Source organism: Ambystoma mexicanum, chromosome 6p (genome assembly GCF_040938575.1).
Source record: "Ambystoma mexicanum isolate Mex_15411 chromosome 6p, UKY_AmexF1_1, whole genome shotgun sequence".
In the NCBI taxonomy this organism is placed as follows: domain Eukaryota; kingdom Metazoa; phylum Chordata; class Amphibia; order Caudata; family Ambystomatidae; genus Ambystoma; species Ambystoma mexicanum.
Genome location: NC_090935.1, coordinates 1,453,350,343 through 1,453,377,015, shown reverse-complemented (window position 1 = coordinate 1,453,377,015; position 26,673 = coordinate 1,453,350,343). Strand labels below are relative to the sequence as shown.

At 44.9% G+C, this 26,673-nt stretch overlaps 1 protein-coding gene across 4 annotated transcripts in view; it reads right to left on the bottom strand.

The window, feature by feature from the left end:
• Positions 1-26,673, bottom strand: part of LOC138510515 (zinc finger protein 182-like) — a 181,435-nt gene that overhangs the window by 84,369 nt on the left and 70,393 nt on the right. For all 4 annotated transcript variants that reach the window (XM_069626218.1, XM_069626219.1, XM_069626220.1 and 1 more), the window contains exons 2-4: positions 20,687-20,782; positions 18,898-19,265; positions 17,293-17,389 (exon numbers count right to left, since the gene is read on the bottom strand). In XM_069626218.1, coding sequence (XP_069482319.1) covers positions 17,293-17,389; positions 18,898-19,239 — 439 coding nt within the window. In that variant the 5' untranslated portion in view covers positions 19,240-19,265; positions 20,687-20,782. The remainder of the gene's footprint in view (positions 1-17,292; positions 17,390-18,897; positions 19,266-20,686; positions 20,783-26,673) is intronic.

Below are 26,673 nucleotides of genomic sequence, written 5' to 3'. Positions count from 1 at the left end.
TGTGCAGTCCAGTACATTTGAGGATGTTTTAGCAGATGAGTCCCGAGAAGCCTGCAGGAGAATTGCGGGAGTGGAGTAGCTGGAGTGGGATACCGCTACCCATGATCACCCAGGTCATCGCCCCCTGTAGACACACAGCGCAGCATACAGCACAGATGCTGCTCAACACAGAACCATGGACTCCGATTCCATGACGTACTCTGACTTGGCCTAAACAGCACGTGGCAACAAAAACAGAATGCACGCACCTTAAGTTTATTTTGTTGTTCTCTGGAGGAGCACGGGGGCTGAAATGAAAGAGCCACGGCCACAGCTCCATGGATGCAGTCGGAGAGGGCTAAATGCTCTGCTCCGAGAAGCCTGTTCTCACATGCTGCAATCTTAACCTTTTCTCTTTCCCAGAAGGTGTTCTATGGGAACCTGCTTGGTTGCTTTCATTGCATCCATTCACAAAATACCACCCGAGCCTCTGAACCAGGAAATAAGAACTACAGCGCCTCCACCCACCTTTATTAAGGGACAAATGCCTGGAAACCTCATGCAATACTGGAAGATTATCCCCTTAACAAAATGCAATTTAATTCTATTGTCAGAAGTCAATACCGATTTCGAATACAGCAAACGCAAAAAGCCAGGATTGAGAGTTCACTACTCTGCATCTCGCCTCCAGGGGTATTTCATAAGGCCAAACATATATACTGGCCCCAAACGTTCAACACGCTGCCTTCAGCTCCCCTTTTAGACATCTGAAAGCAGTTCTAGATCCAACGATTTAAACTACAAATCCCAGAATACACTTGACTATAGAGTCCAGAGGTGGAGAAGAAGTGGAAAGCCGTCCTTGGTTCCGGGATAACTGCCCTATGTAGTTTGTAGTAGAACATGTAAACAAGAAAAGTGCAAGCTTGAAGTGTGCATGGCAAATCGATGTATGAACCAAACGCATTAATTGTCTGCAGACCCAGGACCTCCTTTGCTGTGGCATCATTCGTGCACAAATGTCACACTGCACATGCACACTACACAGAACCTGGAGATAACCCTCGTGGAAGGGGAACCTTCGGTGTCACTCAAAAACTGCCTTTGGCCTTTTGGTTCTCGACAGCTGCATTCTCAGGATTCTCAAAGTAGGGTGGGCAGGAATTCATGCAATCGACAGATGCAAGTAGAACATATTGCTTAAATCAAGTAGCAGATGGCACAGGTGATTAAGACATTTTTACTACAGCAGGAACTGGTTTAAAGATGCAATTAAGGCAGACCTTTCAGAAGACAGCTTAAAATGAACACTGAACGGCTATTAAAAGCACAGAGCTAGCTAAAAGAGATCCTTAAGATATTAAATTCTGAATGTTAGTCATTAAGAGTGATTTAGCTTAACCTTAACTTGACCTAAAAAAGCATCACTCATGGGTCATGGTTGGAAATCGGGTCAGGGGTGCTCCTGCTTGTTGCCTAGACGAGCCTGGTTAACTTGATACCAACCTCTAACAGGAGCTAGTTTTGGCTCCTCAGGCCAACTGATGTCAAACGCCTTGGTGCGTCATTACTGTTCTCATGGTGGTCACCCATGTACAAAGTTTACCAATTTGTGTGACTGCACAGTGGTGAGAAACACCTAAAAAGCAAAGGAGATGGACCAGATATTGGAGCTGGGTGGCTAGGTAGCAAGCATACATGTCTGGGTAATGTAACCCCCCAGATTCATGAGGAAGTGTTAGAGTGTCAAGCGCTATCTGTCCACGTTTACCCGCCCAAACCAATCTGGTCAACAATGACCACAAACGCCTCCAGAACCATGCCAGGTGGGACATTATTGAATATATATAGCATTTTAGGTACAACCAACATTTTGGCCAGGGCCAGGCGGGCCGCCGCCTGGGATAGAGGCAAGCAAATCCACATCTCCACCTTGCGCTCCAGTTGTGAAAGGGTTGCCTCATAGTTTTCGTTGAGGAGTCGGGGGGGTAGAGGGGGACGTAGAGACAACGATCCCCAAGTACCTCATGCCCTTGGGGCACCAGCGCAAAACAAGCCGAAATCAGTTGGGAGGACTGAAGGGTGAGTGGTAAAATCTCATATTTATTCCAATTAATACGCAGGCCAGAGAAACCCCTAATGCATGTAGATTCTGTCTGGGATGTTTAATGTACAATAACATCTCCTCCGCATAAATGGAAATGATGGAAACATGTGAATGTATGTGCACCCTCCTGTGTAAATACAATTCCCTAATAGCACAGGCAAGAGGCTCCACAGCCAAGGCGAAGAGGAACAGGGGAAAATGGGCAGCCCTGCTGCGTCCCCCTGGTGGCGAAAAGAGTCTTCGATGTCTGTTGATTTGTAAGGACAACAGCTTGCGGGGGAAGTATATAACAAATCCAACTTATATACTGCAGGCCCAGTCCCGATCTGCGCAGGACCTTGAACAAAAACGGCCATTCGACAGAGTCAAAGGCCTTTTCTGCGTACAAGGCCGTGACTACCACAGGGACCTCCTCGCTGACATTGTGCATATTCTTTATAAAAATCGGCAGAAATGCCATCTTGCCCAGGGGCTTGTATAACCTTGCATATTTCCTCCGTAGTGAATGGAGCATACAGAAGATCTGCTTGAGCAGGGTCTAGCCATCTCAGGGCGACGCCATCTAAATATAACCTAATGTCCTCCGAAGAGGCTGACAACTGGGACGAGTACAGACGGCTGTAATAGTCCTGGAACACCCTATTAATTTTGAAAGTGTTGCAGAGTAAAACACTGTTGGGGTCCGCAACTTCAAGTATACCTCCCTGACCCTTCTCTGTACTTATCGCCCAAGTGAGGGTGCGACTAGGTCTGCCTCCCTCTGCATAACTGATCGCCAGAGCTGGATCCACCAAGAATGTATCTTTCATTTGTGCCATCTCAGAGAATTTGCGGCACCTGTCCCCAAGTATACCAGCCACCCTTGAGTCGGTGTCTGCAACCTTCTTGTTCTCAAGCTCCTTCATCTCTTCCCCCAGGAGGCGAAGAGTCACCCTCAGGGACTTAAGGACCCCGCCCTCCATTGAGATACAGCATCCCCAAATGAATACCTTGAATGGCTCCCAAATCGTTTGATAGTCTGGGACAGAGCAGATATTAATACAAAAATATTCTTCAATATTGTTGCGCAGTCCATCTTGGAATACTGCATCTTCAAGAGCGCAGGGATGGAAGCACCAACGAGTGGGGCGGCGCATTGATGTTGGTACCGGCACAACGGCCAGGGCAGGGGAATGGTCAGAGAGCGCCCTGGGCAGAATTTTTGAACATCACGTGGTGAGGGCAAAGGGGAGAGAGAGCATTATGTAATCGATCCTGCAGGCCGTGCCATGTACTCCTGAATAGAATGAGAATTCTCTTTGGGCTGGATGATTGTGCCTCCATATGTCCAGAAGTCCCATGGATTCAGCTATGTCTCACAATGCCACAGCCCTCTAGAGGTCGTGGTTTGTGTAGTGGTGGGCCGATCCATGTGTAGTGTCATTGCCATGTTAAAATCCCCTGCCCATATACTTGTGTGCCGAAAATTTGTGAATCAAAGCGGCACAATTCTGGCGAATCCGTGTTAGGGGCATATATGTTAACCACCAAAACCTTCATTCCGAGACATTCCCCTGCAACAATTAGATATCTATCCTCCACATCGGCCATATGCTTGTGCAAGCTGAATTTTAAGTATATGGCGACACCTCTGGATTGTGAGGAGTATGAGGCCCCAGACCGATGTATACCCCAACTCCTGGCCACGGGGAGAGGGCCCTCTGCCGGGAGAAGTGTCTCCAGCAGACATAACACATTGATCCCATGTAATTTAGCATGGTTAAAAAACATTTGCGGTTTGTTTTTGGTAACCCCACTAATGTTCCAGGACATCATACTGAACGCATTACAGGGCATTGCGTTCTGATTCAGGAAACACTACCATAACTGCCAGTTTTTTACAAGTTCGATTCACCATATGCATATCTTCCCCAACCACAGATAATGAGGCATTGCTGCAAACAGAAATTACCAGTGTACTTTAACCAACAATAAACTACCCATCCCTCCCCCCATCCACGCCAGAAATGTAAACATACCGGCTCGATCCCCCATCCCAACTAAGCAAAAACTAACCAAACCAAATGTAGTGGTTGTGTCAATGAGGTGCAGCACACAGCTGTAGAACCTGAACACTTCAGCGACTCTTATATGTGTGCTCCAACAATGCGTCTGCCTAAAGTATAGGTAGAGGCAGGGGGCCCCAGAGGTGAGCATCCCGCCTCGTGGATGAAGGACTTAAGCCAGCTTTCAGTCTGGGGTGCCCTGGGCCTCCGTAGTATTGGGTAGTTTAGAGACAAATCTGTACACTGTAGCGGTGGTAGTGAAAAACATGGTTTTGCCGTCATGAACCACGTGAAGTTTAGCTGGAAATAGCATTGCGTAACGAATGTTATTCGTTCTCAATTTAGTTTTGACAGCTTGGAAAGTTTTCCGTTGTTCCTGGACTTGCTGACTGAAATCTGGGAAGAGTCGGATGGTAGAGTATCCATGTCTCTCGTGGCTCGAAGGATTACATCCCTGTCTCTGTAATTTAGGATTCGGGCAATGATAGGCCGATCAGGGGCACCACGAGGTGGTTTAACTGACAAAGAATGATGTGCCCTCTCGACCAAAAACATGGAAGACAGCGGGGGTGGTCGAGTAACTCTACCAAGAAGTTTTCAACAAAATGTTACATATTGTCAATGTGTGTGGACTCTAGGACCCTCGCAATACGGATATTATTTCTCTGTGATCTGGGTTCCAAATCCTAGATTTTCACCTCCACCCGCCTTACCGACTGCTGTAGAGACACAATCTCTCTCTGTATGTGTGTGACCCTATGCCCTGTGTCCCCGATCCGCTGCTCCGTCTTGTCCATTCAGCCACACAGTTTGTCTATTTGTATGGCGGCGGATTCAACCCTGCAGGTCAGCGTGACAATTTTCAACACGAGGGGGCCGGTGCCGTTCTTTAGGCTCTACAGTGTCTGATTCAGCGTGGCCATATCGACAGCTGCAGGGTCCGAGGTCGAAGGGGGAGCTGCCGAAGTCTGGTCCTGATGTGTAAACTGTCCCTCTTCGCTTCTTTCCTATTTCCCATGTTTCAAAAGCTGCCAAGCAAGTGTCGAGTGGGGGTCTAGGTCCGGGCAGTCTTTGCACCACTTGCTCAGATGGATAATGTGACCACCCTCACATTATCCAGGGGTTCTGTGCTTCATACCAGGCAGTTGGGGGTGTCAGTGTGCGAGTGCCGTTGGGCGACGTCGCCGTGTGTGTCTACCTGGGAGCAGGCCCAGCACTCACTTTGGGCCTTATTGCGTGCCGCATAACGTTTGAATGAGACGTAGCCTGACCATACCAAAGCGGGCCCCGCCCAGGGGCGAGCCGCTGGTGAGCTGCATCGCCGGGGGGCGGTGACAGCAGTATGTGCCCCAGAGATGCGGTCACCAGAGCAAGTGTCCAATGCCCTCCGCACTAGCAGGAGGGCTGCCTAGAGTTTGCCAGGAGTGTCCAATGGGCCCAGGGACGGTCCGGATCAGGAAGAATGGCGAGGCCCAGATCCAACGTCCAGCAGTATGGAGGATTATGTGCGTCAGTGCATGCGGGGCATAAAGCTACCCCAGCAGGTCAAATTGGGATGTTAACGTTATTGCCCCCTGTGTTCAGCAGCATTGATTGATTAGCGTGGCACGCTCAATTGGGTAGGGCCCCGTTAAGGGGACCACAGGCGGTGTACCCTGAGCAATGTGGAGAAGAAGCAGGCCAGTTCTGGGTGAACGTATGGGAAGGAGCCGACCGGTGTCGCTGCGCTCCAGGTTTTGGTGCGTTCTGCCCCTGGGCCACAGTGTATACACTGGGGGAAGGGGGAGCGGCAGGAGGGCAACTCACTGAGTCAGACAGCCACAGGTGTCGCTCCCCAGGCGGCCGAGGCAGATTGTCTGTGGTCTCAGTGTCCTCAGGCGCAGATCGCGCAGATGCTGGAGTCCCGCATACTGGGAGCTGAGGGTCGAAAACAGTCACTGCTCTCCAGGGGTGCGAGGGGTTATGCCCCGCAGCGACGCTCCCACCATGGGCTTCTGGGGCTCTCATGTGGCTGCAGGCAGGACGAGGGCACTCAAGTTAAATCGGGAAGTGCACTGTAGTCTCACAGGTACTTTGCTGGTGTTTGTAGCAGTCTGCAGGCTGGCAGGAGCAGGATATCGAAGGATATTAAACGTGACTGAAAGCAAGCTCTCTCAGGCAGTGGCCATCTTAACAACTGCGCAACAGCACCCACTCCCCCCCCATCCCTGCATCCATGCAATCTTATCAGCATCCACTTCTTCTTGTACATCACATGCATACTCAAATGCAGTTAACCAGTCCATAATGTAATTGTCATCAAACACACTAAACAAATCTTTGGGAAATCTTGGATGAGAGGAGGGGGCCAGTCCCATTACCAGACCCTCTGAAGGAGCCATTGGTGCTTTTCAGTCTAGCAAGCTCCAACTGGTGATTCCTGTCCTTCTGTTTCTCTGCCTTCTACAGTTCTGGCTTAGCCCTGCGAAATTCAAGCTCCTTCTGCTTAAACAGCAGCGCTTGCTTCTTGAATTCCAGCCTGGCCTCAGCCTTCAGAGCCAGTCAGTAAAGCATAGGGCACATCATCATCATCATTATTGCCCTGTTCAGTAATGGCACTAGTTACTACATTACTGGTACATGGGATTGTCCCAGTACCTTCCGCGCTATCATAGGCGGGCAAAGCCTCAATCCTAACTTCCTGCCAATTTGTGATCCTTTGGATCATATGGTACCAATCGCCGACAGGCCCCTTTCAGAACAAATCTTCCTTAGTGTCTCAGATTTTGAGGCACTCAAAGCAATGTCTGTAATTGCTTCCATACTGCAAGTAAAGGCAGGTGGCTTACAGTTAACTTTAACCTAAGGACACTGTCTCCTGTTAAAGTATAACACAAGCACTTCACCAGTGTGCAACACTGGGTACCTACGATCTTATCCCACAGCTGTACACCAACTTGTTAAGATGGATTTCTCAACTCTGACATGGTGGGCAGAGATTTAGGAGGCCACCCTAGTTTGATGGAACAGTGAAACCTTCTGGACAAGCCAGACCAATCTAGGTAGATTGGCAGGCGGTCAAGACTAAGTCTCAGGAGGGGTGAGTGATCGGGAACCCACAATGAGCACCCACAGTAACGAACCACAGCTTACTCTTACACAAGTGTATATCAAAAATAGCTATACATCTATTGTCGGCCGGATCAATTGACACAAGTAAACTTCAGTTATGTTAAAACAATTACCACACAATTCCTATACTAAATCTTTATATATAAAGCTGAATGTATAAATGTGTGTGTAGGTTTGTCTGGCTATACAAATCGACACTGTTGAACTCACTGCTACCAAATTTTGCATGGATTCCTCATTTGTCTGGGGCAAGATTGTAGTCTATGTTTGGATGCAAACAATTCTCTCCGTAGACAACTCATTTACTGATGCTCACCCTCATTCAGTACAGTAGGTACTAGAAGGAGGCAACATTTGGAAAAGTGTCCGAAGCAAAATGTCCGATGTGTTGGTTATTCCTTTGAAATTTATAACTACTGTATAAAGTTCAAAATTGTTTATTAAATCATTTTTAAAGGGAATTTAAAAAGTCACGCCACTCCAAATATGGGAAATGGCAAGGTTACATTTTACTAAAGTTCATTCACAAAAAGAGAACAAACAGTCTTTCTTGGACAGTTTCTCAAACGTGCTGAAGCCATTGAGGGACTGAAACATGACGCACAAAAAGCGAACATCACTTGGAAAAGCTCCATCTGATGCAAAGCGAAAATCAATATCAAGAGCTTCTGAAACACAACAACAAACAGCAGCACGACTAGCTGACCAGAGGGCAAGAGCAACTTTCTCCAGGGCAAATGAGATGCCAGAGTAAACTGAATCAAGACTTGCCGACAAGAGGACAATAGCAACATCCTCCAGGGCACATGAGAAATCACTCGATCAGGACACGGGCAACGCTGGGTACCCCAGCTAGTAATATATATACACAATATGTTTTCTAATGCGACAAAGGATTAAAACACAGCCACAACCTGTAATGAGGAGGGCGAGTTAATACACTAGGAGCATTAGACTATTCTTCAGAGTCGTTCCCTAACTTTCGCAGTCCAGCCCTAACAAGTGGGGAGCCTTGTGCTCGATAGTACAGTTGTGTGTAAAACACACGATCACGTAAGTTGAACAAAAAGCGGGTCTTTTTGAGAGAACTGTAGAGAGTCAGGAAGGGGATTGGGGTGAAGAATTGGTTCCCACTATTCGAGTAGGGTCTGCCCTTCGTGGCAGAGCAATTTTCAAGAGGTGGGAATAGCTAGGGAGTGCAGGCTAACCCAACCAAAAGCGGGTTTCTTTTCAGGGATATTCGTGTGTAAAAGAGATTGGTTGTGCCAGGGAGCCACCAGTAAGTGATGCAAATACTTACCGACCGTCAGCACAGTCCGGACCAAACTTTGCCTTTTAGTCGTGGTTGCTAGTAGGTTCGAGTCCTGCAGTTTCACGATGCTGCGGCTCTCAGCAGCTGCGGGACAGGACAATCGTCCGTGACGGGAGAGTGGCCTTTTCTCAGCTCCCGAAGGAGATACAAAGAAAGTTCTGGTGCAGCAGGCTTCGGGGCACAGGAGGGCAGGTCAGCAAGGCACCTACAGCGACAGTCACCAACAGGTAGTGACACAGGGATCATGCACTCTCCTAATTCGCAACCCAGCGGAGCTACGCCTATGTAATTTGGCAGCAGAGGGCACAGGACCACAAGCAAGCGATGCCATAAATCTCGGGTTTCAACTCGAGATGGCAGCGATTCTGCGGGATAGTCAGAGGTAGAGCTGGTACGAGTCTGAATGTAGAACTGCCAAATCGAGGTTGGTATCTATTCTGCAAACTGCTCTTATAGTGGATAGAAGTTTGCTACGAATTTGAGAGAAAGCAATATAAAAATATTACCCAAGAAAAGAAAGTAGCCTTTCTCGAATCAAAATGGACAGGGGTAAAAGATGTCGTAGGCAGCGAAGATGCTATTAAGTTTTGGAAGTTGGTGTTGGGTTAAGAATGTAATGGTTGCAATGCCCATCAATGTAACATCAATTCTGATAGATGGCTTTGACATTTTTCTGAACTTTATGGTTCTTTCACTATGCAACCAACTGGTACCCTTACAATCTGTCCGCTAAATGTTGGAACCATGCAAGAGGGGAAGGTGCTTTTATTTTAAACTTGGATGACGTTTTTGAGACTATTATCTCTCAGAAGAGCAGTTCTGGGCCCAGACTGTATTCCCATAGATCTCTATAAAGAGGAACCATCTGTTTGGGTCCCGGTGCGGCAATGTCTCTTCAACAAAGCTATCTGTGAGAAGGTTGTTCCCATAGCATGGCGTAAAGCTGAGCTGGCCCCCATTTCAAGAAAAGAGATAAGGACAACCCTTGGAGTTATAGTCCAACCTGCTCCTGGATAGCTCTGGAAAGATCTTTGCCAAAGCCATATCGGGGCAGCTTCAGGACTGGTTTGAAGATAAAGAAATTATTGGTCATCTCCGGGCTGGATTCCAGCATCGGAAAAGTACCCAACATCAAGAGTTTATTGTTTGGATCCACCTAAAACAGGGAGTGACAGTTACCCATCTCTGTTTTATGAGGGTGATGCAGTTCTCCTCTAAACTACCACTATGGGCCTAAAACGCACCCTAGGACTTTGCCTGTTTAAATGCAAAGGATTAGGTATCATGCTAGACACCGGGAAAACAAAGAGCTTGAGCTTCCGACCTAGAAACAACAAGAGACATGAACTGTGCATAATAGCGGATGACACTAGACTAGGGCAAGTGGAAACGTATGATTATCTGGGCATCCGCTTTTCTGACATTGGTTCTTGGTCACCTCAGATGGTAAAGTCAAGAATCAACCTGGACAAATACAGTGGTAGTGCTTGCAGTTTTCTTTAGGAGACGCAGCAAGTGCACTATTTCTCCTGCCTTTGAAATATACAAGATGCAGGCAAAAGCCTTGGCTCTCTATGGTGCAGATATTTGGTGTTATACAAACCATCAGGTCCTACAATCCGCAGAAAACATTTTTGAAATCTTGCTTGCACTGCTGCAAGGAATGCCCAATGCCTCCTTACAAATGGAGTTTGATCTGCACCCAATTGGGGATGAGATTAAATTAAGACCAGTCCTGTATTGGGTTAGGGTGCAGGGAACACCTGGTCTTGCCAAATACAGAGAGGCCATGATGCATTTCCTGACATTAGAAGGTGGCAAAAATCTGCCATGGCAGTCTAGTTACCCTTAACCTGTCCAGTTTATGGTTCAGCCCAAACACCATTGGCAAAGCCATTCCCACACTAGTAAAAAATGTGGCACTGTTACTCTCCATGAAAAAGAATGGAAGTGTATGGGGCTGCAAACCTTGAATGTAAACCCGACTTCGGGTTTGAGGCTTATTTATATCTGATTTTGCCTCCAATTGCTCGAACCCTGTATCTGGAATTTAGATTGGGCACGCTTACGGTTGCATCCGTCATAAAGGCCTGGGATGGAGCAAATAGTGGTTTATGTCCAGTTTATGGGGTTCCATGTTATTTAACGAACTACATTACTTCGGTGCAATTAACTTTCTTGCTATTTTTTTGTGGGTGGTCACCCCCACGCCCCAGTTCCCTGTCGCTACCACCCTCCCCCCAATTCCCTCCCCTCCCACCTTTTACCTCTTAACCCACAGATACATATAAAATGCAAAGTATTTTTAAAGTAATATCCATGAAGTAAACAACGGGAGACCCTTTTATGGCCACAATTCGGAATCTGTGTTACACTTCTTGTTGATCTGTACCAAATTGAGAGCACTGAGAAGAGTTTATTAAAAACCTATACTTAATCTCTGGGCCATACGTTGTACATTGGTTGCTCTGAAATTTTGCAGCACTGCTAATAACTTAGTAATGGTGTATTGGGTGGCCAAATATATTCACTGGGCATGGCTGAGACGAAGTCAGGTAATTCAAGGCAGCGGGATGACTGTAGATGGTCCTGCTGGATTTGCTATTTTAATTGAACTGTTCTTTGTATAATCATGATGTTTTAACCATATACTTTTTTTGAGCTTTTATGAATTGGCACATATAGTTTATTTTAGGCTATTTACATGTGGTTGCTGTATTCATATTTTTTTTAATGGGCTGTTGAATTTTGCACCTGTGCCTAAAGAACTATATCGAATAAAGGCCATGAAATGAATAACAGCTGAAAGAGGTACATCATTAATATGACGACTCATGAGATAGAATAAACAATTAATCTTGGTTGGTAACTTAAATTTTGAGGATTATATTTGTGGTTTAGGAACTAGGTTATATTGGTGGAGCATTAATAGAGTATTTATATATTTTCACAACGGACAATAAATATGAAGTTGATGGAAATTAGCTCGATGAAGAAATCTTTAATTTCGTAACACGTAGAGAATATAACACATTGCGTTTCATCAACGGCAACAAGGCTCATACAAAAGTTATTGACAGAATTTTAAGGAAAGTTTTAAACCAACATAAGAGCATTTTCATGCTGTATTCATTTGTAACTTGAGGATACAAACATGTCTGGTGAAAACAAAATTACTTTTGGAAAATCACTGAAAATGTAAATGAGTTAAATTATCTTAAAACAAATTTGAATTTATTTTCAAGATGATTGAAATTTGTAAAACGCTGTTGGCTAATATTGTGAAGTTTTCAATAGTTTGATTATTAAAATATTGGGAAAATAAGATAATTTATTAGGATTATTCCTTCGGAGATCGTGTTGTCTTTCCAACAGAGGTTCTCTGAGGAGTGTTGTTAGTTTTTATGTTGTATTCTGTCAGGGTAGATGTTGATCCAAATGTGTATAGGAACTAGGGAAATATCTACAGACAATACAGATGTTCCTTAAGTGAACAGGGTCATGGATTGGGCAATACAATGTGGGCTTTTCTCCAGGTGTCCAACACCTTCAAGGGTGAGAGTCCAAATCATACAATTCTTAACCTGTTTTCCATGCTGGGACACTCTACCCTACAAAACAATGTCCAAACTGTGCAGCCAACAGAAAGTATAAAATCCTTGTCTTAACAGGTCTTTTAGCAGTCTGGGTACCTCGCCCTTAGAACACACATTTTCCAAAGTGTAGCCAACAAATTAGTTCAAAAATACTACTTTCAAATGCCCAATACTAATCTAGGCAAAGAAACTAGATCAGTTCTCTGGGGGAGGCTCTACAAGGGTTTATTGACAGTCTAGACCACTTGTCAGTCTTCCTGCTTCCACAGTATGCTTTCAAACCACTCCCCCCCCCCCCTTAAATTTGTCAGGCTTCTCAGTTTCCTTTTCACAGGCTTTCCCTCAGTCTCTGGTTTATTGATCTTGCACTAGGCTTCTCAAAACACTCCTTGGAGTTTTGGACTTGCCAGATTAACTTTAGGTCTCCAGAAGACTTTAGGTTTCTTCTGCAGTCACATGAGATCCCTCGCAGACCTTGGATCTCTTTGACATTCACAATAATATGTGTTTAACGCCATCTCCCCCCCCCCCCCCACCGCCCTCCTTCATTCATGGTCCTTTTTCAGACAGGCAATATTAGGTCACTCTCCTGCATGGGGTCTCTTCTGGTTAGGAAGTACTTTGCCTTTAGACTTCCTCCTGCTTTGTTTAGGGACCTCTCAGGGAATGCCTGCTTCTCCCACTACAGATGGAAGATGGAGTGTGGATTCCTCAAAAATATGTTCATGGCCTTGGCTGCTTAATAAAGGAGGCAGGTGTTGTGAAGACTGTAGGAGGTGAATATACCAGTATATCAACCACTTTGGTGGCAGAAGGCCCTGCCTCCTGGTGGAGTTAGCAAAGGAGTTCTGGCATTGTTTGCCTACTGAGGAGGGCTTCAGTGACAGCAGAGCCATTTCCTTACAGGTATTATTTGGTAGTGGACCGAAACTCCAGATACCTCAGTGATCTGAGTGACTGGAGGTTAGAATGGCAATTATTTGTGAAAAGAGTCGAGAGGCCCTCCCATGACTGACCTTTGTGCCCAAAGACTCAATGTCCAACTGCATTAATTCTTCTGTTGGAAGCTGGAACCAATTGCAGTGCTTGTGGATGCTTTCCTTAATCCTTGAGGCCCGGGGATGAACTATGCAGTTTCACCCTTAATTCTGATTGCATGGTTTACTGGTGTAAATTAGAAGGGAGGAGATAATTATATAATTATAATTGGTTATTAATAATGCGCTTAATACCCAGAGGTTTCTAAGCGCAGACCCAGGGATCAAACCTGTGTTGCTACGCGTCGTCTTGCTTCTAAGGCGAGAATGTTGTCCCTGAGCTATCCTCCCAAGATGGGCTTGGTGTTGATAATACTCTAGAATGGCGCAAGCTCGATTTCTGGATCTACTGGAACTTTCTTCAGATTTTGCAATCTTACTCTGCCTGAATCCCAACATTGTGATTAATGTAGTTGGGGGAAGTGTGAACACTTGGCTTCCATTGGGGAGAAATTATTTTATCAAATTGAGAGCTGCCTCTTCAAGTTCACTTAGATGGATTAAAAGAAACAAAACTCTCAACATTTCTCTCTGACAATCTTCTTGTCCTCTGCGGGGGGCCTCAGGGTCTCCCCTTTCCCCAATAATGTTCAATATTTACATCAGGCAGTTAATGGGCAGCTTTGGAAGGTTTGGGTTGAACTTTCACTCCTATGCAGACGACACACAAATCTAATTCAGACTGAAATCCCCATTTGAAGACATCAAGTGTATGACGGACTGTACCAATGCTATAGGCAGCTGGATGGTTGTAAACAAAACCCTGCAAAAACCGAGGTTATTGTCCTCGGTCCAAAAAATAATTTGATTGATTTTCCTGCCACAACACTATATCCAACCATTTTTAACACCCCAACCTTCATTTCTGACAAGGTAAAAAATGTAGGCCGTATATGGCAAGTATCTTTGAGCTGTAAAGCTCATGTCACAGAGACGGTCAGATCTGTTTACCATCAATTTAGGCTATTAAAACTCAACCTTCCATTTATCTTTGAATCCGACCGTTCTTTGGTTGTCGGGACAATGACAAACTCTAGATCGGATTACTGAAGCACTCTTCTGTTAGGGGCACCAGCGAATCAGCTGCACTGACTCCAGTTGCCCAGAATGCTGCAGTTAGATTTATATATAGTCTTTCCAAATCTGCATCGGTTTCCTGTTACCGTAAGAAGTTACACTGGTTACCCGTCACTCTATGGAGGAGCGCCTAGTTATCTGACTTCCAAAATCATTTTCTACTATCTGACACACTCTCTCAGTTGAACTGGGAAAAGTCTGCTGACTATCCCACCATCTCACTTTGTCTAACGAGGTAATCAATGTTTTTAAATCAAAATGCCTCATTTGTGGATCCGCTGATTTTTGGTAAGATTTCTTGCTTGAACTTTAAAAAAAAAAAAAACATATTTGCTCTTAGAAACTTCAGCCTTTTACTGCTTGAAGGAGTCTGGGGAAACGCAACAACAACAAAAAATCTGCGCCGAGATGCTGGTCTCTGCTTGGTTCCATTGGATACACGCAATATAAATACAAATCATCATGATCATCAAAAGGCAGACTGTGTCGAGGAAACAGACAAATTCAATAAAACAAGAGTGCTGACACCACCGGCAGGAACCTACTAACTTAGATAATCCATGATGGCTGTGGCCATAGGCTCTATCCCATGCAAAAGGCAAAAAACTCAATTGTGCAGGATTTGGAAACACTAAGGTATTAGAACCAATGGGTGCCGAGGTATTTCAAAGAGTGCAAAGATCAAACGAGAAATCAAAATTAGGGGGTGGCTTACTTTCTGGGGAAAGAGCAATATGTCCCACCCTGTACCTGGCCTGATGGTGGACGGGCATTGACAGACTTCCCTTTGGCTTGCCACAGGCACGCTCGCAGCATCTGTCTGCTGTGCTTCTACTCCATGGTCAAATGTCTGAAGGAAATTGCAGTGTCAAAGAAAGATTCAAATTAAGCAAACATCGGTGTTGTAAATGGTCATAATTTTGTTGGTTTTAAGAAACAGATCCTTTCACTTGATCTTTCATTCATACAATTGTATTTTGCTTGTTAATGTTAAAGGATATTTAAAGCGTGCACTATCACCAGCAACGTGGTCCCCCGGCATCTGAAAGGTAAGAGGGTGGGATCGGTTAGTAGGGCGTAGCGGGATAAAGGTAGAGCAAGATGTGTGATGTCCTGTTGGCAGCTTCAGTTCTATAAGCACTGTCTGCTGAGCATGGGTGCCGTTCATGGATCTGTGGGCTCCCATGTGCTGTTGTGCGAGGCTATGTGTAGTTTGTTTTGTTGTTTTGGTGAAGTGTTTGCGGTTTGCTGTGCACGAGAGTGGTATGTGTTAGTTTATGGTTTGAGAGGTGTGTGCAGAGGAGTCGAGGTTTTAACAGATGGGTTGGTGGGGTTACCTCATTGCTTCGGACATCTGTGTTGGGTCTCTTTTGGCCTTGTTGCCTACTGGAGCGTTCCTCTGCAGTTCATTCGCCTGGTTCTGCACGAGCCAGTGACCCATCTCTGTGGCTGCCTAGTGATTTGTGGGCCTGAGTGAGGAGAGGGCCTCCCCCACCCAGGGTTAAGATTGCTTTGGTTGTGGGTTGCTCTTTGGTCGTTAGTGGAGTCAGCCTGGCATTGCCTCCATGAGCTCCAAGAGCGTGATTTCCTCCCTGTGAATTCTAAGCGCTTCCTATCCTGTCGAGTGCTAGTTAGGGATTAATGCTCCTTCGCTTCCAGCTACGTCCCTGTCCCTTGGGCCTTTGGCTTTTCCTAGTGAAGGGTTTTGGCTTGGGTGAGGTCAGTCCCTTTTTATTTTAATTTTATTTTGTTTCCGTCTGGTTCTGAAGTGAAGAGCCAGGTTTTGAGAAGTTTCTTGAATTTTAGCTGGTCCTTTGCATTTATCCTTGTGCGTAATATAGCTTTGCATTCAATTTTAAATTTTCATAAGACTGGCACAAGTGTTTCACGGTTGACCCATCTTCTTTGGGGGAGATTTTTTGTTTTACCTTTTTAATTGATTCTTTTGAAGCACATGATGTACTATTGACTCCTAGATTCTCATTGGCTTGTGTTAAATGTGGCCCTCTACAGTACTGATTGCAAAACCTATGAATTTGTATTCAATGTTCCCTGAAATGTGTGCTGTAAAATGAACCATTTTGAACTACAATTAAAATATATATATCAAGACTGCGAGAACCCCAATAACCATCCTGAGCGATTTCAGACTTGCTCACTTTGCTGGCTTGCGCTAACCTAGGGCATACTTTTTATGTCGCACCACTCTAAAAATCCATCCGCCGCCACCGTTGATAATTATTTGCATGAATGTTCAAAGCCAGACAATGGGCCTGCAAGAGGAGCATTTGAATCCAAACAGGCACACTGTCCCACCGAGTTTGACAACTCTGTTCTAGAAAGACACGTGTAGGGGACACCTTAAAGAAGCCCTGGGTGCTTATTGGCAAGTCTGTTTCTCCCATCAGTAGGAAGACCCCAGGAGAAAGGGAATATTACGAAAGGCTGGCAGTATCCTATTGCTAGGCACCCACCACCCCTACATACTAGTGCAGCTCTCAGTAAAAATAATACACTAAGGGTTTCATAAAAAGCCAAATAGATCCTTGCAGTCACAGGACATGCGTTCACCCTCCCAAGAACATGTGTCTGTATCTCGGTTGGGGGCCATTACAGCAATAACAAAATGCAGGAAACAAGGTCCTTGGCATAGTGCAAACTAAACGAGATCATCACTGATGGCTCACTCGTGCTCATTTAATTCCCTCCACATTTTCAAACTCAGTTTAATGCACAATCATAAGCAAGTGCTGTGCTCGAACACATCCACACACTCAAGCATTCATACTCCAGCCATCGGCCATATTCTCACAGCACCAAACTTTACGAAACTCACTGATGTCTCCTATTCACAACCACTGGGGCAGCATGAAAGAGCCAGAGGAATACAAGTATGGTCCATACCTTTAATGCGATTGCGCACACTTTCTTGAAACAATCAAAACTGTGCTACTGTGAAGTTCACAATGAAATGCATTTGTTGCAAGCCATTCCACCACTGCTAATGCAGTATTTTCCAAGAATATACCTTGATCATCAGCACTAGTTTCAAGCATTTTGCCATCCTCCGAGTCATAATGACTTTCATCTTCATTCTTCATTTGAACGTCCTCTTCTGCTACCTCCTGTGAAAAAAGTATTTTTACAAATAATTATTTCCATTGATTCAACAAGGCAAGATATAGTAGCAAGTAATCTGTACTTCTTTAGTTATAACCACACATCGAGCAAATAAACAGTGACATGAATCAAGGGTGTTAATCCCTTCTTCCCAGTCCCCAGGAGGGAGCCACCCACTTTGAGGCCAAGGAGGTGCGCCTGCCCCACAAGACCCCCCCACCCCCCGGGGTCTGGGCAAGTGGGACATCACTGGGAGAGACTCCCCCTTAGGGGACAAGGACTCTCATTCCCATAAGTAACTCTGTAAACCAACAACCGTATCTGCCTATATGGGACTGCCTTCAATGAAGAATACTGTGAACTCCTATTTGGCGGCAGGCAATGCTGAACCAAATGAGCCATCGAAAGGAAAAGAGGATATCTGTTTAATAACAGTGTTGTACAAAAGTGAGACGAGTGGATCACTGAGTAAGAGAGAGTACAGTGTGCAGGGAAAGCCCCAGACATAATCACGTCTTGGAGAGGCGGACCAGAACGAAGCCGCTGAGCCAGTGACAAATCAGAAGGCAAAGTACACCAGCTTGACACGCCATAGGACCGGCAAAGCTGACAACAGGAAGTCTGTTGCAGAGACGGGGAGAGAAGAACAGTTGAACGTGGTGCCATGACCTTGGCCATACCATGGTGGGCTAGGTGCTCGTCGAACACCATGACCAGTTCAGCCAGAGAAGCCAAAAAGCAAAGTTGATTATCCGAGTGAGTGCAGAGCCGTGTGAAGTTCCCCTGGACAACCAAAGATACTGGGGTGAAAGGGAGTTGGGAAAAGTCACACAAACCCTCAGAAGGGTTGAACCTCAAGAAAGTGAGAAATAAAACTAAAGGGAAGAGTGTGAGACAGCATTTGAAGGGGAATCGTCATAAGCCTAACATTAAGGAGAGTACAAGACCAATGAGCGTTTTGGAGGAGCTACATGAGCTCATAAATAAAAGTGACAAAGAAGATCATCCTAAGAAATATATTTTCAAGCAGAGACATTTTCTATATGGACAATACACCAGAAACAAGATAAAAACCCTGCGAGAAAGCCACAGGAGAGAAGGCATCAAGGGAAACAACCAGAAGAAGAGACATTATTTTGGCTGACTTTGTCATATTAGTGGTAGGGTCAGATAGAGTTGGGTTTGGACTGAGGACATTTTACTCTGGACTTCCTGACAACAGACACCCAACTTTAGTTAGGTTGAGAAATCCCCATAGGAATAGGGAGAGATAGGTCTTTTCTTTATCATTTTATTAAAAAGAAAGTAAACATGTCCACAGTGTGCCCAAATCCTTCTTTCCACCCGCCACAACAGACTGCAACCACTCATAGCCACAAATGACCACCAGTCGTGGTACATACTGACATGCATACCACATCATCAATGTACACCTATTCGAAATCAGACTGCATGCTTGCTCGTATTAATCACTAAATTACACACCAACATCATACAATAGATAAGCCCATACCCTTTGAAATTCCAGCGTTGTCGCCATGTCGGCTGTCTGGCCGCCTTCTACACGGGTCGCTACAGGGTGCTTGCTCGTCTTCTTGGGATATGCATCTGGTACTAGATTGAGTTTACGCTTGAATCCACAAGCCCATTGATAATAATTAGCAAAGTCCACTGGCGCTTCAAAATGTTGGCAGCAGATGACACTGTTCTTGCTTCCTGCAACCCAGTCTTTTCTCGTTGAGGCCACAAAGTTGTCCCATTTGTGCCGCAGAGGGTAATCTTTAGGCCAGTGATGTAAACTGACTTTATCCAGATTGGTGTTGCTGCAACCACCGACAACACATTTCTTCGTCATATTTGTAAATTAGAAAAATGTCACTCCTTTAATTAAGGGAAAATCACAAATTACTGAAAAGAAAGTGGTTATATAAAACTGAGAATTATCAATTGGGTGTAGGTGATTGATAATTTATGATCATCATCAGATGAGCATTATGACAACAAAACAGCCAGTGGTATGGCGCTTATGGTGAAAGTATCCGCACACTAGGACATAGCACACACTGTTCTTTGGAACTGCATTATACTCCCTACAGCAAAGTTTAGCATATTTACCAAAATTATTTCAAAGCAGGGATTACAAGCAGCTCCTGGCTATAAGACTTCATCCAGTGGACAGGGGCTACTACTGGGTTTCATGGAGCTAGTACACAGTGATTTGAAGATCTGACGTTCATGTGAGTTGCACACTGTAACTTGTGCCCATTATATATAAAGTAGTGCCTCGTCACGAGTTGGGCGGTATCTCGACGGTAATACCGCCAGCGCAAATAACGTTACTGCTAATCACGATTAGCGGTACAGCAGTAAGTTCCCATTCTCCATTGGACGCAATGGGGTTGGGGGGGCGCTATTACCACTGGGTGTAATTGCGGCAGCAGTAACAGTGCTGAAAACAGCTGAAAACGGGCGACAAGGAAACATTTTTACCTCCAGCCAAATGCTAGAGGTAAAATTCCCACTTACCGCCTGACTCATGATTGGGTATACCCTTAAATGCGGCAGTCAAAGCATGACCGCCGCATTTAAGGGCTAAGGCCCAACTCAAGAGGCCCTTAGACTTTAAATGTGTTATACAATGTATTCTAGTACACCATTATTATTCCAACAGCAGTTAACATCGCCTAAGTATGTTCATATGGCATCAGTTGGCGTCAAGAGTCAAACGTAGCCTTGAGGTAGCTGTAGGTGTGGAGCTAACAAGGCTGTACTAAACCTTGAAGCTGGAGCTACATAGCTTCCAGCTCCTGGCAATTTCAAACCCTGCACAGACGTGACATTTGTGAACTAGAAGTAGAGCCTACCAAAACAAAACAACCATCTAAACCTTGACAAATGTGACGTAGCAAAAGGAACATTCATTAAACCTTACAGCAAGTTAAGTTCCGTGCCTTGAAATGTTAGTAAAACCTCTGCTATTTCAGCATAGCGCCTCGAAGATGTGCCAAAAGCACACTGTTTTCCTTCTGCCTGGCTGTAACGTTCGAACAAAGTTATGGTCTTTCACAACTGTCCACTGGGGGCAATAAACATATGCTTCAGAAAATGGGAAGAGGTTGCTACATCCAACTAAATCTCTGGGACTGGAGAAACAAGAGTGACAGAAAAAGATGCCGAGCTCATACTCCGATACACGCAATTTAGAATAACTTCCCAAACTGCATTGCAGGCAAATAAAAACAACATGAGAACAGCATGCTGCAACCGGAACTGCTGTGTCAGAGTGCCTCAACGAAACATACCTTAAACGAACAGATACACTTGCAAAATTAAAAAAAAAAAGTTCAGTCTGTGATGTTAGAATCAAAGTGGTGAGCAGCAGGAGCACAGGGAGGTTTCTAAAACAAAAAGGAAAAAAAGCACCATTTTAATTCCACAGAAACAACAAACGTAAAACATGTTGCTGCGAATATGCACTTATAGGGTTAGATTTTCTGGTCGGCGTAATGGTAGAAAACTCACAAGCGCCGCGTGAAGGCTTGCATTTTAGTTTGCCTGTGAGAAACGCGTTTTCTTTTTGTGTTCTGGTTTCATTAAGCATCATGGCAACAGGGAGTAGCTTTCATATTAACTATTTCAAGTGCAATTCGGCATCATTGTGAGTCGATTATAATCTAGAAATGCACAGGTACATTCTGCATACAACAAAGAAACCCCCACTAGCCCTGTTCTGTCAGAAATATATGCATTTATCCGATATTTCTATCATGAACTCCATCTGCTGGGGTCCTGTTGGCAGATGTTGGGATTGCTTAAGGAAAGACATGGCTGCTGTATACTAAACAGCACACTGGCTCTCCCTACAGCAGTTAAGTAAAGTAATGAAGAGGAGGGGCGCTCTAATTGTGTATATGTTTAAACTGTGCCTGCACCTACAAATAAAAAAATAAAACATCTTTCCAATAAATTTCCCAAAAGCAAATTACCTTTTTTAACGTGTAGGCTTCCATTTTATAACACTTCCTTGTGTGTCTATGCTTCAATACCCTCGCGGCAATAATCAAACACCAGCCACCTCCAGTGTGCTTGCAGGCACTCGTTAGCCAGAGGGAGCTCGAGCTTGTGTACTACCGTCAACACATTGAACTCTAATGATGCACAGTAGTATTATTACTTGAATAAGAGCCTGGTGTCTTTTTCAATCTCTAATTCCTCCCCAGAGGATTCACAGGACTCAGACTCTCCCCCCCAAAAGATGAGGGGTCCATTGTGCATACAGGCACTCACCCCTCAAAGGAACTATACATTTTAGATGATGGAGGCATGCCTTTCTTTGACGCAGCCAACATTTAGCATATTAGGGGCCTCATCACGAGTTGGCCTGTATCCCGACCTGGATATCGCCCAACTATATTTGCGTTAGCGCCCACCCATCAGGCGGTATTACCGCCGGATCACGGGTTGGGCATTAAACTTTAGCCCCATTCCCCATTGGACCCAATGGGGAATCTTCGGCGCAATTACTGCACAGTATTACCACCAGCAGGAAATTGTGCCGAAAATTGGCATTTTCCCAGCGCGTTTACCCCCAGCTATGAGCTGGGGGTAAAACATGCCAGACTCGAGATTGGGCATAGCGGTAAATGCAGCAGTAACCCCGTTTCCGCCACATTTAAGGGCTACCGCCCAACTCGTGATGAGGCCCTAGGTCAGCGGAAATGCAAACATTCATAGGCAGTATCTTACTTTTAAAATCTTTAGTAAAATAGATACCCCTTGACCAAAGAGGACAGAAATTATCTCCAGTCGGAGTACCCTCGACCCACACCTCTTAAGGTGTCCCAAACACCAGAAAGAGATCAACCCAAGGTGTCTTTTCTTGTGCAGGAGGCCAAGGACGCAAAAAGGGGGGGTTGATAAAGCCCCAAGAATGTGCCTTGTCTAATGGGGCCCATTACGCAAACATTTGACATGACAGAAACCTGTGCTTTACATGATACACCTTTGGCCTACAGGCCCCTGAGGAGCTGGATTCAAAGAGCTATTTGCCAGCTCAGCAATGCAAATGCACCCTTATCCAAGGAAAGGCGTGAGGCATTGCTCATGAGATTAGACCCAAAGCTGGCTGACACTGCAGAGGTGGGGGGCTGTCTCCAAGACGCACAGTAACCTATGTATTAAGGACGTATCATTTGACCATACTTTCATTGCCCTAGACAAGACTGACTAATACATGGAAATGATTTCAACTCTCTTTGAACTCACTTGCTTCCCCCATACTTTCTCCTATCGCCATCAGGATGGCTGGCTAACTATGCAAAACAGGGCAAGATTCAAATGTCTCCTACTAGTGCATAAACCCATCACGGTAAAGCATGCTGCATCTATCCTCTTCTATCAACCCCTACAAACCCTCTCGCAGCCTTTGCTCTGCCTGCTCCACCACCCTGGACAATGAACAATTAGAACAATTTGGGGAGGACGGATAGCTCATGGGCAACGCATTTATCTTGGAAGCAAGACAACAGCGCAACACAGGTTCGAATCCCAATCCTGCGCTTAGAAACCACTCAGTATTAAGTGCGTCATAAATTAACAATTATTATAACCCATGTGGCACCTTGTCCATCCTATGCTTCCTCTCGCTTCTGGCCTCACTCCTCTTGCTCTGCTTGCATGGAACTCCCTCCCCTTTGCATTTCGAAACAAGATCCACATCGATGTATTCAAAAGCGAATTGAAAGCCCACCGCCTCGCTTCTGAGCTATCTTCTTGACTCACCTCTCCAGCCTCACCGCCAACCAGACTGTTCCCTCTTTTCCCCACTAGACTAGCCCTTCTTAAAAGTCTGAGGTCCCAGCTCATGCTTAGCTGGCTACACTGCCTACCCGCTGACACGTACTTGCCCTAAGTTTGTCCACTGTACTGCTCCTGGTATCTGTCCAATATACCCTTTTTCAAACCCGGTCATCATGCCACTCACACTCTTCCCCTTTAGAAGAGGCTCACTGCCTCCAATTTATCAGATATATTACCTTTTGTGTACATTTGCCCCAAAGGATTTCGACAGGCCCAGATGATGCGGATCCCGCTCCACTGGGTGTTTTTCCCAGGGCTCTTCCCACCCAGCCTAGTGTAGATTCCAAGGTGCATACAACGCCTTCTCTGCTTGAGGTGACCAGTCAGGATTTTTTCCCCAGAGAAGGCGATGCGCAACCAAGGGTTTTGTTGACACAGTCCTCCAAAAGGTAAGAACACATTTTTGAAATATTTCTTCCCAGAGATTTGGGAGGGCGATTAACCATGCTCCTGCCAGAAAGGGAGAATCTCACATCATACCCTTAGATTCTCCAAACTGTGATGGGCTTCCATGTAGTTGGTTACTCCCCTCGTCAGTTGGTGCAACCTGCCCCTCACAATGTCAAAACATTCAAACAAACCCTAATAGATTTAGAGATCCAAGATCTCATCAGAAGGCCTCTCAATTTTTCAGCTCACCTTCTGGTCCCAAAGGCAGATGATGGCTATCGTCCAGTCATAAACCTCAAGGTACTAAATTCATTTTTGGTTTGTCAACATCTTTTTTTTTGCATTTATATATTTATTAATTTTAAAAAATAACAGGCATTACAACCAGCTAACTATAATAACATAACTACATAAAAAACAAAGCATATATACAAAGTTAACCACCTTTTCTTCACAGTTTGAATGTTTTCCATGGCAAATCGTATAAAACGTTCGTACAATGTCATATAATTCAAGCAAAGTTTCACAGTTCTAAAAAAGTTTTCCCAGATTTGTTCATAAAGATTCCTTTTCTTGTCTCTGTAGAAAATAACTCTCCAGTCTAGATACTGGTTGCATGACCAGCAGCCATTCGGACACATCTGAGTTGCCTCACCTTTCCATTTCCTCAGAATTATTTCTTTTGTAGAGTTCTCAGCCCTAAAAAACCAACAGCGCTGTGGGAATGAGAGTTCTTCTACCAAATCTTCTTCACCCAAAATTATGCTCATGTAATCAAAGTCTTTGTTTATCCTCAGGACCTTATTAATTCTAGACGCTACCTCACTCCAAAAGGTCCTCAAGCTGTTGCATTCCCAGATCATGTGCTCAAAGGTGCCCTCACTGTGCTTTCATCTCCAGCAAGCATCCAAATCTGACATTGCTCTGGTGAACAATGTTTGCGGAGCCCAAAATACTCTGTTTAAGATTTTTATTTGACTGCTTCTGTCACCTAAATTCAATGAAGTTAATGCCACATTCTTACATACATTCCTCCACCTTCTTACACCATCTCTAATCCTATTATCCCAGACCATTTGTCCAGAAGCTCTTTATTCGGTTCTTTGTATTGTTCAAGTTGTTTGTACACTTTAGAGGCTATGTGACCATCAGATTTATAGTCTCTTAAGCAATCGGTCCATCCTTTAACTTCCTCTGGCATTTTATTCACCAATGCCTTCTTCAGCTTTCTGTATTCTCCCAACGTGCAGTCTTAAGACCCTTTTCTTGTTTCAATTGCTTGAAGCCAATACATTTTCTATCCTTAAAAAGATCTTCCATCCATTGCATTCCACACAAAAGCCAGTTGGCCACAGTAATGATTTTCCCTCCCATCTTAATGTCTGGCTTCACCCACAATGAAGTCACATCAGAGCCAGAGATTTCCTTGTTAGCTTTCCTCGGTAGATTTTTCCAACATGTCCTTATAAAAGTGGTTGGTGCATATTACCTGCAACCCAGGTTTATCAACATTTCAAGATGGAGGGCATCTATCTGCTAAGAGACACCCAATTACCAGCGGACTGGATTGTCAAATCAGACATCAAGGTCGCATATCTAGAAGTCCACATTTTTCTCCCTCATCCAGAGTATCTCCAGTTTCTGTGGAGGGATCACTGGCGTCAGCTTTCCTCTCTCTCATTTGTCCTCTCCTCAGCCCCTTGGTGCTTCACCAAGCCTTTGAAACATAATGGCATATCTCACGGGGATGAGGATCATTGTATATCTGGATGGCATGTTCCTCCCAGTTCAAGATTACGCCACTCTCCAGACACACCCAACTATCACAGTATCGCTGCTCCAGTGATTGGGGTTCGTCAGAAATGTGCCAAGAAATAAATTCAATCCTACACAAAGTACCCAATTTCTGAGCTTCAATATAGATTATCAGCAGTGTATCCTTCTGTTACCAGTGCCAAGAATAGTCAAAATACGAAAAGAAATTTGCCTTATCCTAAACAAAGAGAGCTTTTCCATCAGACAGTTAGCAAGAGTGGTACAAATGCTGAAGACCATCTTTCCAGCTCTACTCCACTACAGAGCCTTTCAACACCTAAATGCCAAACACCTTTGCAATAACATTTCAGATTCCCAGTTCATAACTCTCTCTTCAGATGCCAAAGAGAAACTTCTTTGGTGGCTGAAGCACGTGGAGGCTTGGAATGGTAATGCACTTTTTGGTCCTTTTCCAGAGAGTCTTTGAAACGTATGACAGCAATTTGGTCTGGGGAGCCAGGGTAGGAAAGACTTCCATGGAAGGGAAATGGTATCAGGAGCAGAAGACCCTCCATATTAACTGTCTGGCGGTCTTAGCAGATTCCTTCGTAGTGGAAAGTCTGCTAAGGAATCAGATGAATTGTTGTGTTCTTCAATGTATGACAACACCTAGGCAGTTTGGCACGTCAACAGTCTGGTGGGGCGCACTATCCAATGGTCTAGTAGAATTGGCAAAATAATGTTGCTATTTCTGCCTCGACAGGAATAGAACGCTCTGGGCAGAAAATCTTCAGAGTCTGGACAATACAGTGGCGGAATGGAACTCCAGACCTCTCCTACACAGGATCAAATGGAACCTAGACAGACAGGAACATGTTCTCCCCCATTCACAGACTCTGGGGTCCAAAAGAGAGAGACAGTTTCCTTCTTCAGGCTCAACGGTTAGGTTACCAAATTCTTGAGTTTGAGGCCAAACCCAGGAGCACTGGCAATGGATTGCAATATTGGTATGGGAAAAGAGTTCAAGCTTTTCTCCCTTTCGCCATGATAGTGAGGGTAATGGTTCAAGTGCACAGGAAAGAGTTGACATTGGTGCTTCTAACCCCTTTTGATCCTCTCAGGTGTGGTTTTGTTCCATTCTGGAATTGACATTCCGAGACGCATTCCAGTTCACCCCCTCCACCTAACAGACCCTGCAGGCCTTCCTCGTGAACTGTTCCATCTCAGACACTTGTCCCTCATGGCGTGGAAGATTTTAGCTCTCCCTAGTCATTCCCAGGTTATT